Source organism: Alexandromys fortis, unplaced genomic scaffold (assembly GCF_014885135.2).
Source record: "Alexandromys fortis isolate MF-2015 unplaced genomic scaffold, M_Fortis_MF-2015_v1.1 scaffold_220, whole genome shotgun sequence".
NCBI classification, from domain to species: domain Eukaryota; kingdom Metazoa; phylum Chordata; class Mammalia; order Rodentia; family Cricetidae; genus Alexandromys; species Alexandromys fortis.
The window spans coordinates 794,675-809,489 of record NW_026068099.1 but is presented as its reverse complement, the minus strand read 5'-3'; the positions used below and the strand labels follow the sequence as shown (position 1 = coordinate 809,489).

The 14,815-nt window shown below is 45.1% G+C and overlaps 2 protein-coding genes across 4 annotated transcripts in view; both read right to left on the bottom strand.

Annotated features, from left to right (window-relative positions):
- Positions 1 to 258: 258 nt before the first annotated feature.
- On the bottom strand, positions 259 to 2,477 carry Rpl37a (ribosomal protein L37a). The gene is made up of 4 exons (XM_050123811.1): positions 2,341 to 2,477; positions 1,852 to 1,980; positions 1,438 to 1,520; positions 259 to 404 (listed from the first exon to the last, which is right to left on the bottom strand). The coding sequence occupies exons 1-4, from the start codon at positions 2,341 to 2,343 to the stop codon at positions 341 to 343; spliced, it is 279 nt and encodes a 92-aa protein (XP_049979768.1). The 5' UTR covers positions 2,344 to 2,477; the 3' UTR covers positions 259 to 340.
- Positions 2,478 to 12,973: 10,496 nt separating this feature from the next.
- The window catches only part of Smarcal1 (SWI/SNF related, matrix associated, actin dependent regulator of chromatin, subfamily a like 1), a 43,657-nt gene continuing 41,815 nt past the window's right edge, over positions 12,974 to 14,815 (bottom strand). For all 3 annotated transcript variants that reach the window (XM_050123768.1, XM_050123770.1, XM_050123769.1), the window contains exon 18: positions 12,974 to 13,286. In XM_050123768.1, the coding sequence (XP_049979725.1) occupies positions 13,056 to 13,286 (231 nt within the window). In that variant the 3' untranslated portion in view covers positions 12,974 to 13,055. The remainder of the gene's footprint in view (positions 13,287 to 14,815) is intronic.

Sequence of the window (14,815 nt, the reverse complement as noted above, 5' to 3'; positions counted from 1 at the left end):
AATAAAACCTTTACTAAATTCTAGTTGTTTCAGTTTGCAGACAATGTGTAGTCAAACACCCAAAGGAGTGAGCCACGCACAAAATTGTCCAGTAGGTTTACAATGTCAGCAACATCCTGAGCCAGGTGTGACAGCAAACACTTGCACCTAGGAAGACCAGCCAGGGTCACAAAGAATGCCTCCAAACAGCAAAAATCTCTTTTCAAATGGGGAAAAACGGTAGCATATGCCAAAATAATTAGCCACAAACAAGGTAAAAACTGTTATGTAAATTAACCCATTTATTTGTTGGCTGTGCACTATTGTAGTTAGTAGGCTTGTGTATCAAATGGTAGCACTTTTACTGGTCTTTCAGTTCCTTCAGTCTTCTGATGGCAGACTTCACTGTGACGGCAGAAGTCGTGCTGTAAAGAAAAGGTTCCAACTCAATTAAGCAGGCTAACACGTGAAACACAAGTCTGACTTTCTCCAGGAAAGAATTATACCAATACCATGTTGTAGTGACTCCCAAGACGTAAGGACTAGTGCTCAGAAGTCACACTGGCATGACGGCAAATCTTAAAAACCACAACTTCAGGCACCTGCAGAATCCTAACGACCTTCTACACCTGACTTCTTAGAAATACCTTAAGGTACTTCCCTTTGAAGATAGTATAGCAAAGGCAGACGACAAGTTTCAAGACACACACTCTCAAGTCAAGCAGCTGGAGCAGATTCTATTCTGTTCTACTCTTGCTTCCTTTGCCATGCATCTCAGCATTAGCCACACATCACACTACCCAGACTCTAGGGACCTTGGGGCCAGCACAGCTAAGCAAATGACAGGAGGCTTCACCTCCCTCAGCAGCACCATCCAGCCCTGTCAGGGCCAGACCACTAAAGTATGTTCAAAGCTTGTTGATAAAGGTGTGACAGCCCAAACAGCCTCAAATTTTCCTATGCAATCCCAAACCAACTAATCTCATTCTGAAACTATTTTATAGAAATAACTTGTCAGGGGCTGGAGAGATGGCTCAGAGGTTAAGAGCATTGCCTGCTCTTCCAAAGGTCCTGAGTTCAATTCCCAGCAACCACATGATGCCTCACAACCATCTGTAATGAGGTCTTGTGCCCTCTTCTGGCCTGCAGACATACACGCAGATACAATATTGTATACATAATATTTTCAAAAAAAAAAAAAAGAAATAACTTGTCAGTCAAGGTTGGGCAAACAAGGATATCAATAACGGACCCACAGAAAGACTGTACAATTCAAAGCAATACACGAATCAAATGCCAACTTTCACTTCTAAGAGCTTTCCAACTTTAACCGAAAGGAGCCCTAAATCATATTTATTCTCCATTCATAAATAATAAAACTAGTCCAGTATGTGCCAGACCTGGAGCATGAGCTGTGTGCTCCACACACTTTCCCACAGCACAAAGAAAGAAACTCACTTGTAGGTCCAGGCCCCACCAGCCACTGTCTTCATGCAGGAGCCACAGTGCCAGATGCCAACGGCTCGTCTCTTCATCTTGGTCTGTAAATATTTAAAAGGTCTCGATATGAAATATGTGAAAACATAAATCTCTTAAGTTTTCAGAGCCTAAACTACATAAACAAAAAAAGCCAACTTGTCTGGTAAGCAGTCAGATCCTAAGAATCCAAGCAGGACATTAGATGCAGACTAGATAGATGGGCATAGCATTAACAGTCATTTCCTCTCCAGAACCAATTATTCTTCATTTACTTGGTTATTCCACATAAACGAGGAATGCTTCGCAAAAACTAACCCCAAACCCCCTATCTTATACCGGCCCACCGCTTACAACCACCTTGGGTTACAAGCAATCCTCCCGAGGCCAACGTACCTTGCCACAGAAGGAGCACGTGTACTTGGCGTGCTGGCTGATTTCAATTTTCTTCACCATTTTCCGGAGGGAGGCACCATAGCGGGTCCCGTATTTCCCGACGATCCCGACCTTCTTGGTGCGTTTAGCCTGTGGGCAGAGGAAATGACAGCGACACTTAGCGATAGGTAAGAAGTCCGTGCACGCACACACCGCTGCGCGCAGATCCTGTTAGGGTCGAGTTTTCCCCAAACTCAACCCGCAAGAGCAGCGTGCACGGGGCGAGCAGGGCTCCGCAGCGCTCGTCCACCGCCGAGCTGGGCCGAGCCCCGCCGCGCCGCCTCCGGGGCTCCAGTCGCGGCCTCCGCGGCTCCGGACACGGCGAGGACCCCGACAGCCGACGGCACAGGGGACAGCAGAGGCTGCCCCAGGCGGGTGAGCGCGGAAAACCAGAGAGAACGGCAGATGCAGATGGATAGCGACTTCCAAAGCAGTAACGCAGACACTCACCATGTCGCCGGAACCTAAGCCAAGCACGGAGAGGAAGAGACGCAGTGCGCAGGCGCGGTTTTAGACCGTGAGCGGAAGTGACGCCAGTGGCTTCTCTAGGAACTGAACTCTGTGCTCTGGAGGTTCACTCGCTGACCCCTGGCGGTGCGTTGGGAGATTTTTAGGTGGGCTGGTGTCCCAGCTGTTGTTCACAAGCTGAAAGCACACCCTTCTTAGCTGGCACATACACCAAAGTTATACAAAACGGGTGTGATTTTTTTCTTCCGTTCTATTCGTGAGGAAATAGGTCTTAGGGGACTTGCTTTCAAGTGTTTAAATCATAACGTTGTGACTCTCATTGCTTAACCCCACTAGGTTATACTTTGACCAGATGCTGACCATAGTAAAAGCCTAGGATCCGCTCTCAGGGCAAGTTGCAGTTCATCTGGGAGACGGTCAAATTCGTCACAATTAGAGGTTATGAAATGTTGCTGGTCAGAGCTCTGTGGGTAAGGTAAGGAAGAGAGTCCACTTGAACCCAAGACCCTGGAGCAGCGGTTCTCAACTTGTGAATCGAGACCCCCTCCCACTTAGAGATCGATCGATTTTTTCACTGGAGCCGCCTAAGACTCTTGGAAAACAGATATTTACGATTCATAACAGTAGCAAAATTGAGAGTTATGAAATAGCATCGAAAATAATTTTAGGGCTGGAGAGATGGCTCAGAGGTTAAGAGCATTGCCTGCTCTTCCAAAGGTCCTGAGTTCAATTCCCAGCAACCACATGTTTCACAACCATCTGTAATGAAGTCTGGTGCCCTCTTCTGGACTATAGGCATACATGCAGACAGAACATTGTATACATAATAAAATAAATAAATATTAAAAAAAATTTTAGATTGGGGTCATCACAACACAAGGAACTATATAAAAGGATCACAACATTAGAAAGGTTGAGAGCCCTCACCTAGAGTCTGGAATTCTCCCAAGAAAAACGTGCTTGGTTTGGAGACCTGGCTCAGCTAGCATTGGCTGCCATTCCAGGGCACTATGGTTGGAGTCTAAGCCACACCTGGATGCTCACAACCTGTAACTCCCATTCCAGAGCATCTGACCTGCTCTGATGGCCTTTCTGGGCACCAGACACCCATGTGGTACACACAGTCCTTACAAGCGCCTACATTACACATAAAATTGTTTAAAAGAAAGAAAAGTGTAATTGCAAAGCCGAGACAAGTTAACAATCGCTCCAGTTTTGCCTAAGGTTTGGTCCTTTGGTTCTACCTGGGACTTCCTATTCGTTCCAGAAACCATTCCCCTGGTGCTTTAGGCAGCCTGAACCAAACCTGAAACCTTAAAACCCAACATCTTATTGTGATCACCATCTATTACCTTCCTCCCAGCTTTCTCCAAGGATCGTGAGGGTCTGCTTTCTCATTCAAGACAGTATTATTTCTTCACATACAACACACTTTTGTTATGCCCAAATCCACAAAGTCCCCTCAAGGAAACTGAATCCCATTTGTTTTGTTTGTTTGGGTTTTTTTTTTTTTTTTTTTTTTTTGGTTTTTCGAGACAGGGTTTCTCTGTAGCTTTGGAGCCTGTCCTGACACTCGCTCTGTAGACCAGGCTAGCCTCGAACTCACAGAGATCTGCCCGCCCCTGCCTCCCAAGTGCTGGGATTAAAGGCGTGCACCACCACCGCTGGGCCTGAGTCCCATTTGTAAAAGCAAAGAGCCTTTATTTTAATCAAGTTTGCAAACTCGGTCTCTCTGCGTGTCCAGCGTATTGGAATAACTGGAGAGCCTCGAGCTCAATTAGAATTGGGTTTTTATAGAAGTAAAGGTGGGGGTGAGGGGTCTCTGAGGTTCAGGACCCCTGACTGGCTGACATTTGTCTAGGGGTGTCCTGGTGAATGTGTGCTGGCAGGTGATCCTATAGAAAGCACTTGAATGCCAGGCATTTCCTTTGAATGGTCTGCTCTTGGGTGGGGGTCGGGTTATCTCAGCTTGTGGTTCTTTCCTGCTCCCAGGTGTTGCTTCAGGGTAAACTACTGAGACTCAGGCCTCTTATTAAATTTATCGAGAGCTGAGTTCTACTCTGGCAGGTGATAATGGTTGAAAATAATGAATTTCCTTTGGGTGACCTGTCCATACTTAGCTTATCATGGCTGGCCCCCACACTTTCAAATTTTGGGCTGCCTTTTCTGAAGGGATGTCCAGGAGAAAGTAAGTTCAGATAACTGTTAGAATATAAGAGTACAAGAGAGACTCCACAAGAATGCCGCTAGGTACTGTGGCATTACCTGACCTGTTCCCAGTCAGAACTCTGGTAGTAAGTAGCTTCATTTCATACAACTAAATATTAACTACCTCAAATGATTTCTTCTCTCTCTCTCTCTCTCTCTCTCTCTCTCTCTCTCTCTCTCTCTCTCTCTCTCTCTCTCTCTCTCTCTCTCTCTCTCTCTCTCTCTCTCTCTCTCTCTCTTCCAAGACAGTTAAGACAGTTTCTTTGTAGCTTTGTCCTGGAACTAGCTCTCGTAGGTCAGGCTGGCCTCGAACTCACAGAGATTCCCCTGCCTCTGCCTCCCGAGTGCTGGGACTAAAAGCACACACCACCACCACCCAACTTTCAAAGAGTTATTCTGTGTTTTTGTTCCTTCACAACAGCCTGCAGACAGGCATGTGTTTCATATCTTTGCTTCCTCGGAGAAGTGGTTGAATTAAACATTGAGTCCTTCAGGAGCTGAGAACCATGCTGAGAGGTCACGAGAACCCCAGAGCAGCACAGAAAGCAATAAAGACACCAGGTGGCCCTGTTTGAAAGGTGCTGTATAGTGGGAACAGTCTATAAGTGTATGTTCCAGCTAATGTCATTATGTTCCTTTACAGTTGATAAGATAACAAATTTTGCTGATCTGATCAGTGGCGACACACATCCCAGCACTAGGGAGGCAGAGGCAGGAGGATCTCTGTGAGTTCGAGGCCAGCTGGACTACAGAGTGAGCTCCAGGACAGCCAAGGTTACACAAGAATCCCTGTCTCAAAAAAACAAAACAAAAATTTCATGTGTTGTTTAGGAATGCAGGCTCTGTAACTGGAAAATCTGGGCTTTTTTACTTACCAGCTACGAGGATTTTGACCAGTTCTTTCTTCTTTCTGTATATTGGTTTCTCAACTACAAAATCTGCATAAGTAGAATACCTACTTCCTACTTCATTAAAAAAAAAATGAAGTTGTGAGTGGGTGGTGACACAAACCTTTAATCCCAGCAGGGAGGGAGAGACAGGTGGATCTTTGTGCTTTTGAGTTCAAGGCCAGGCTGGACTAGAGAGCTAGTGCCAGGACCCTGTCTCACAAAAAAAAAAAAAAAAAAAAAAAAAAAATGAAGTTGTGAAAAGTCAATGAGCTGAATGCATACAAAGTGTTTCTCACAGTGCCTGGAACATAGAAAACACCATACAGTGTGAATATCACTGTCCGGAAGAAGAATTGAAGGCCTAGAAGAACCTTGCCCAGAGTCTCACGGCAGTGTAGTGGTAGGACCAGAACAGTCTTGGGCTCACTGATCCCAAAGTCATTTCTCTTAAATGTTAGCAGGCACTAACCCAGGTCATAGTAACACTGAGAAAACAAAACATAAATCAGGCAGGGTACAGGCTAAATTCTGTGACTACCTCATGGTATGACTTTGGGTGAGCCACAGTCCCTGTGTAAGGCAGGACCTCCTGACTCCCAGCAGCCAATATGTTTACAGTGAGGACCTGGGCCAGATAACCCCCGAGGGTCCATCTACTTTCTATCTTTTGTAGCTCCAGGAAGTTTCCAGATGTTGAGTGCTCTTGGGACAGTGGCTGACTATGTAGTTTATGCCATCACTGCCTCATAAAGTTTTATGGAACAACGCAGATCTGTTTTTATCTTCCCCATGCATTACTTGAGCTCTGGTTGGATAAATTCAAGGAAGAGAAAAAGCAAAAAGTCTACTTTTAGGATAGTGGGTTGTGGAACTAGTTAAATGTATTTTTTCTATATACATTTCTTAATATTTCTGGCATGAGCATACACTTTTTTTTATAATCTGAACAATACTACTTAAAAATAATCCCAGCCAAGGTGAATATGGTGGTATATACTTGCAATCCCAGCACTTGAGAAGTAGAGGCAGGAGAATCCGTCATTTTCAGCTATGTAGTGGGTTCAAGACCAGCCTGGGCTACTTCAGACTGTCTCAACTTTTTAAAACAACCCCAGTGGCAATAAGGACACCAACCACTCAGACCTTGGTTTCTAATATCTCCCAACAGGAAAAACAAAAAGCAAAACCAGAGTTCCCTGGAGAAGCAACTAACCCCAATACTGTGGCAGGAAACTTGTAAGATGAGCCTGGAGCCAGAAAATAAGGAAATGTCTTCAAACCCAGAAAATCGTATACTGATGGAGGAAAGCCAGAGACGTAGGAGCCTGCTGGAAGAGCTCCCAGGCGACACAAGTAGAAAAATTTTGAAGAAAACATAAAATAGTATTGATTTACAATCCAAAGAGTAAAATCAATATCCACGAATGCATAGAAATAAATAATTAGATAAGTCCTTGATAAGAAGAGAAAACTCCCAAGAGCAGTGTTAAGTCATTTATGTGGAAAGTCTTCCTCCCATTCAACAGGAGCATAACTGCCATTCTTTGAGTTTGGGGTGTACAGAAGTTTCTTCCAAAGAAGATGGCAAATCCAGAGAAGGGACTTTATAGTAAAGAGGCCTCCCAAGCACCACCTTAACCAGATGACCAGGGTCAACATTAGCAGTGATGTCATATTGGTGCTATGTGTCCTTGCTATGATGTGACATTTTACCTTTGTGATTGCCATGTCCAGCACAGCTTGGTTCTGGAAACCTGACCTGGGTGACAAAAAAGTAAGGACAAACACACAGATGCACATATGGAACAGCTGAAATCAAGTGGGCCATGTTTACTCTATCAATGAACCTCAGTGCACAAGGGAAGGAGAGGTTAGCTAGTGGGTGAGAGGGGCCTCTGTAGGGAAGCAGTCTCAAGCTGTAAACATCCAGGAGGGAGTGGGATGGATGCCTTCTCTTTGCTTTGTCAGTGTTTCCACACAGACCAGGGGAAGGTCTTTCCAGTTCTCCGATCCTGACCTGAGGAAGGCTCTGTCAGTCCCCATGGGGTCTGGGTAGTGGTTCTTGTCAGTAGTACACATTCACTCAGGGCTTCCCCCTCCTTTTTGTGTGTGTGGGGGGTTCGAGACAGGGTTTCTCTGTAGCTTTGGAGCCTGTCCTGGAACTAGCTCTTGTAGACTAGGCTGGCCTCAACTCCCAGAGATCCGCCTGCCTCTGCCTCCCGAGTGCTGGGATTAAAGGCTTGTGCCACCACCGCCCGGCTGGCTTCCCCCTCCTTACACATTCCCTCAAGGCTTCCTCTGCTTGCCATATGTGATGGTCTTCCCAACCCCACCATACTTCTGGAGACTATAAGGAGTATGTGCATGTGTGTGTATGCATGTTCACGTGTGTGAGCACGCCTGTGAAAGCCTGAAGGACATCAGGAGTCTTCCTTGATCACTTTTCACATTATTAATTAGGGCGGGGTCTCTCACTTGACCACAGAGTTTATAAGCCCAGATATCCTGGCAGCCAGCTCATGGCGGGGATCTCTTGTGTCCACCTTCCTAGTTCTGGAATTACAGGAGGTCTACCATGTCCACCCTGTGTTCACAAGGGTTCTGGAGACCAGACTGTCACCACCCTTGAATGGCAAGTGTCTACTGAATCAGCTCTACAGCCCAATAGCTCTGTTCTGACCATGAGAAGAACATCAGACATCCTACTAGAAGGGCTCCTAAAAATGGTTTACTGGTGAAGATCATCAAAAACCCCGAAATCTTGTTAATCTGTCAACGCTGAGAGAAGCCTGGGGTGACATAACTGAATGTGTCATAGAGCACGAAACTGAACAAAGGGCATTGTGAAAACCAAGATCTGAGTAAACTGTGGAGTTAAATCAATTAAACTATCACTATAGGTTCATCGATTAGTGAAAAGATATACAAAAATATCTGCACAACTTCATCAGTTTCCTATAACTCCCAAGCGGTTCTAGACATACAAAGTCTACTTGAAACCACCATTCAGCCGCACCATAACAAATGAGGGCAGAGCTAACACAAGGCCTGGAATGTCAAGGGTAAGAAGACTTTGCTGACTGGGACTTGTTTGCTTACAGATCCTGTGATAGGTTTCTAAAGATTTTTGCGACTTTGGATTTCCTTGCCTTCCAAGGTGGATCCACTCACTCTAGAACCAGGTGGGATGGGGGCGGGGTGTTCTAGACAATCTAGAAACTAAGGTTCAGAGAGACCACACGATTTGCCTGAAGTTACGCAGCCAGTCAATGACTTCTAGACTTCCCACTGTATTTGAAAACTCAGATCATTGGTTTTGCTTCCTCTGCTGTACAGAATACTGTCCACCCCATAGGAGGAAGATGAAATAAGCTGGAAGTGTCCAGCAGCCATGAGTTCTCTGTCGTGGTGATGGTACCACGGAGATGCTACTGCCTGGCCTTCCAATCTTGTCTTCTCTCTGCCCTGCTCCAGGATTTGCCTTCTATTCTCCTATATTTCTTTAGCTTGGGCACAACAAATCAACCACAGTCACAGCGACTATCACCTGAGGCCTCTACAGGGGCAGGAATGTGCTTCGTGCATCTCTGTTCCTTGCCAGGCTCAGCATCCCTTTTGCGCCCTTAGGATGGACGAATAGCAGAGACCACAGGGGCAGCCGCTTCTTTCCAGAAGGGGCCCAGAGTAACACTGGAAACCTCTCCATGTAAACTGGCTGCTTGTGGAAGCTGCACAACAAAACCTATTTGTGTTAGTGCAAATAGGATCCATGTTTGGTGGCTGCAGTATGCAGAAACAGTTATCTGCGACGACCTTCCTGTCCTGTCTGGACTTCCCAGCCAGGCATAACTTGTGCCCAGTGGTGGCTGGGTGGGTATGGGCTGAGGCAGTTTTAGCCATGCTGAGTGAACTCTTTATTCTGGCTCTGGTTTAACCAGGATCACCATTCTGCAAATTCACTGCCTCCCTTGGCACAGCCTCTGGTCTGCTGGGGTCAGGGCGGAAGACGAGACAGAGCACGAGTAAGTATGCGACCAAGATGCTGAAACGAGACACTTCATAATGGGAGGAAATTGTTCATGCTCAGAGCGATTCCATCAAACCGAACAATTCTCTCTAAATGGCAAGCTCGAGGAGAGACATACAAATAGTCTCTCATAAAATCGGCTCTAAGTGACTGCAGAAAATTGTGCCTCTCATAAAGTCTCAATTTGTCTTATTTATGGGCAAATTCCCATCCCATTAGAGGACCCTGAGTTATAGACGCTCACCGCATCGTGCTCTCATTCAAGTCTCGGTAAAAGTCTTTCCTGAATCAGCCTATCATTCTTTGGAAGCACTGCGTCCAAGTGCACCTTTCACCTCTAAAGTCATTAACTAAAAGTTGTGTCCAGAGAGGGATCCTTTCAGCTGCTGAGCCAAGCGGTTCTCGTGGGGCACAGGTAACATTGTATTCTTTCTTTATATGAAATCTGGAGCACAAGTTTGTCTCATGACAGAGCTCTAAAGGGCTTATCCCAGAGTCCCAGGACTGTCTAAAGTCCTCGAAGGCTTCCACAGCTACAGAGAAGGACACTGAGAATCAACACGTCCAAAATGGATTCTCTCTCTCTCTCTCTCTCTCTCTCTCTCTCTCTCTCTCTCTCTCTCTCACACACACACACACACACACAACATTCTTTCCTTCCTTTAGTAACTCCTTCAATTCACTTAAAAATCACCCAGCTTTTGTGAAAGGGCCGAAACCAAGGATCTGGCAGGATCCCAGGTCACTCTTAAAGAGACAGAGGGCAGAGCAACCTGAAACAGTGGACAAGCGCATCATATGAAATGGACCACTTTGCTATGACAAGTTTGGCACAATTTTTTAAAAAGCAAGTTTTAGGTATATACGGAATAAATTACAAATGCTCAAATTATATTAGTTGTTACCTTCTAGAAGTAGTAGCATAGGACTGAGGGGGGAATACAGGACTTTCACTTTTTCACTTATAATGTACATTTCTAGAGTCATTTTATATTAAATATATAGTAGTGAATAAATGTCCCCACAAAGTCACAGCTGAAAGGACAGTCTTTTAATATGTGGTGCTGAGAACAGCTGCATCATCATCCAAAAAAAATTAACCTTGACCTATCCCACCCTTGGTGGACAAGGACCAACATTAAAGGCAAAATAACAATGCTTCTAGACAATGTAACATTGGGCTTGTGCCTGCACAAGTGTTTATCTCTATCTCGGCTAAGCTGCAAAGTGAAGAACTTTTTGTATATTTCACGCTCAGAGTGAAAGGGTTGAAAAGTGGCTGATAATAAAATCAGTTGACTGGGAGCAGAAGGGAAACATGGGCAGAGAATGCTGCCAAACCAAGCAACTGCCGGCTGCCACAGTACCCGAGGCCGACTAAGGCTTCATTATGCCACTCACTGAAGTTAGTTCCCTCCCTGAGATGCTGAGATTTGAAAAGAAAATCGAAATAGGTGTTTTAGACTGTTCCAATTAACCCCTTCCAAGCTGCTCTTGATGATATTGCTGGACTGACCTGGGGAGAAGTGGAAGGAGGGGTAGATATAGGCCCAGACTTGATGTATCCACTTTGCAAAATAAGGAGCAGTTTCAAACTGTGTTTCTTTTTATTGGGTCTGAGGCCTCTGGAGACCGCCTCAGGTCATGGGGCATGGCTCCCTGAGGTTTCTTAAAGCCTGTGACACCAAACACACCCAGCAGAGACTGCAGTCGGTGTAGAAGTGGGTGACAAAGAAATGTTCCTTTCCCAGGCTTCTCAAAACAAACACAAAAACCCTTTATTTCCTGTTCCTTAATGCGTCCCAAAGTCTTTTCCCTAATGGAGTGATTGCTGTCTCCATTAATGAGCTGGATGGGTAGGGAAGGGGGCACATAATGAGCACCAGGGAGGTAGAAACAGGAGGGTCAGAAGTTCAAGGTTATCTTTGACTACCTAGCAAGTTTGAGACAGGCTTGGGATATGTGAAACCCTGTTTGAAAATGCAAGTTTTTGTTTTGTTTTGTTTTTTTTTTGAGACAGAGTTTCTCTGTGTAACTGCCCTGGCTGTCCTGGAACTCATGGAGTTTCCCCACCCCTCAACCTCTGCCTCCCGAGTGCTGGGATTAAAGGTTTATGTCATCCTGCCCAGTTCAAAAATCACAAGTTCTGCTGGGTGGTGGTGGCGCACGCCTTTAATCCCAGCACTTGGGAGGCAGAGGCAGGCGGATCTCTGTGAGTTAGTCCTGGAAGAGCTAGTTCCAGGACAGGCTCCAAAACCACAGAGAAATCCTGTCTCAAAAAAAAAAAAAACAAAAAAAAAAACACAAGTTCTTATGTTAATATGTTGGCTGTCTTAGAAATACATCAATTTTGTTTCTAAATCTAAACCTGTTAGAAAAGTTAAAGCCACAGTATGTGGTTTATATTATTGGATTATGTTGCTCAGCCAGAGGCCAGCAAACTGTGGACCATGTATGGCCTCCACCCACCACCCATTTCGGTACGTCAGTGACCTCGGAGTGTCTTTCACTTACAATGGTTTTAAAAGTCAAAATAGGTTTATGACAGAAAAATCACAGTTGCACTTGTGTCTATAAATGGAACGTATTGGGAAATGCTGTTTCTCCTGCTGGATAAAGCCCACAAAGGCATGTGTTTTTCTTTGGCTTAGCAAGTTACTACCTTGAAGAGTGCCTGGCACTCTATGATGTGTTTAATAAATACTTGTAGCTGTGGAAAATTTTATTTATTTGTATTTTATGTATGAGTGCTCTGGATGTATATTTACATGCCAGAAGAGGGCATCAGGTCCTAACATAGATACTTGTGAGCCACCATGTGGTTGCTGGGAGTTGAACTCAGGACCTCTGGAAGAACAGCCAGTACTCTTAACCCCTGAGCTATCTCTCCAGCCCAAGTTGATGAAATCTTTAACTAAAGGGGCTATGATAGGAAGTACCTCAATATTTAGGAATGCAAATTATGACTACTACTGTAACAGGGCCAAGATCTTAGTAGGTCCTCAGACCTTAGCACAACTGACTCCAGATGGAAATGCCATTCAGGCTGTAAACACTTCACGTAGACCCCACCACCTGCCAAAACTAAAACAAAGGCCTAATCCATCAGTTCATATAGTTCTGAAAAAGTCTGTAAATGTATTAACCTTGGTTTTTAGCATCTACAATTCTGTTTCTGGCTGTTCTTGTTAACTGAAGTCTATCAACCCAGAACATGTTTGTTTGTTTTTTTATGCTTAAAGCTCATCTCAGAAAGACCTGTGGCCACACTGGCAGCACCCAGGGTAATTGCTGGCTGGCTAACACTTTCTCCTGGCTGTGTCCAAGCAGTCTTCTCTGGTGAATACCCACAGCACCGAGCCACTGTCTCCTCTAGTTCAGAAAAGCTAAAGGTAATCAAGCCCCCAAGGAGGTCCATCTAGGAACAGTGGAAGGCAATGCGGGTACCTACGGCCTTGAACTCTTCTGCCGCATGGCACAAGGAACACGGGCTTTTAAACAAAATACTTTATTTCAATGAATCCCATGATTTCTGAATGCTTCCTTTCATTTTTTTCTTTTCTTTGACCCTTTTAAAATGGAGAGGTAAAGCTGTCCCAATTATCAAAAAACTCAAATCTCCTTTTGCTTGGTGGACTGTCTGTCAAGCTGCCTTCATCCAGTAGGTCTCCCAGATCCTGGGAACTACTTCCAGAAGTACTTCCTGGGTCAAAGGACTCTGCTGCCTCCAGGAGTTCCATGTCATTTCCGTCTTCTTCAAAGGACTGCTGGAAGAGGTCATAGATGGTCTTCTGCTTCGGGTCCTTTATTAGGAAAAGGAAAGAAATGTAAAGGAAGAAGCTAGTCCTAACGCGTTATAACCCTCACAGCCATGCTGAGGTGAGAGGTGGCACATTTTATTTAACCAGGGAACCTCGGCAGGAAACCAGTAGCCTGAAGAGATGTCCACCTTCCCCATGTTGTCTCTGCTGCTCATGGGCGACAAAGAGGCTGCCCTCACAGGAAGATTTGTGCTGGGGTGTTTTCCTGTCCTTGTTTTCCATGCCCACACTTCAATATCACAGGAGCTGCAGTAATCCTATTTCCTCCTCAACCCAAGTCCTTCTAAATGGAAGTTAGTTCAACTGTAATTTGTCTTCCGTGACACACTATACCTCATCTTCCAGGAGACCTGGATGTTAAAGCTACAGATGCTCAAAATGCACACCACTGTGCCAGTCCCTTGTTGGCAACGTTGAAGCCAGGCCCAGCAGTGACAACCATGACGTGTGACAGGCTGACAGTCACCCCTTTCTCAGCGTTCCTGAGTCTAAACTCTTAATGCTGACATCTCATGGTCTAGGATTACACTTCTGACATCACTGTGGAAACCCACAGGGTCGTGAAACTGTTCAATATCAAATGCTAAGCCAGGGAGGTGGCTCAGGTTTGAAAATGTTTGTTGCTAGACCTGTGATGTGGCAACTGCACATAACAGAAGGCGGCAAGAAGCAACTCCTTTGGTTGTTCTCTGTCCTACACTTGTGTGCCATGGCCCATGCATATGAACAGGGACAGACAGGCAGACACACATACACACAGTTATGAAAATACTTTCATCTAATTCCTATATCCCCAATAGAGCTTCTCTCCCTGCTTTATAAATCTACCAGCATTTTCATAATCCCTCTTCTTGAAATTCCCAGTATGCCTCAAGTCTTTGGCTCAACAGATTTATTCCTGCCTGCTGTGGAATAATCCTGTACACTCTGAAAATGTGCTGCTCTCACTGTTAGTAAAAAGCTGGTTGGCCAGTGGTAAGGCAGGAAGTATAGGTGGGACAACCAAACTAAGGACTGGGAAGAAGAAGGGCAGAATCTGGAGTTGCCAGCAGATACAGAGAGAAGCAAGACAGGCATGCCGACTGAGAAAAGGTACTGACTGAGTCTTGTGGCGAAGCATAGATAAGAAATATGGGTTAACTGATAATGTAAGAGTTAGCTAATAACAAGCCTGAGCTATTGGCTGGGCATTTATAATTAATAACACCTGCCATCACTTTTTCTTATCAAGTCACTTAAAAAATATTTATGTGAATGTGTGTTCATATGCCATGTATATGGGTGCCTAAGGAGGCCAAAGGAAGACATTGGATCTCCTGAAGCTGGAGTCATAGGCAGTTCTGAGTATCCAGTGTGATGCTGAGAACCGAACTTTGGTCTTTTGGAAGAGTAATAAGCAGTCTTAACCATTGAGCCATCTACCCAGCCCCCAAGTTACTCATAACTTGCAGCCATAGCTCCTAGTATATGCAAAGATTGCAATAGCTCGACTGCATTTCTGCCTCAGGCTT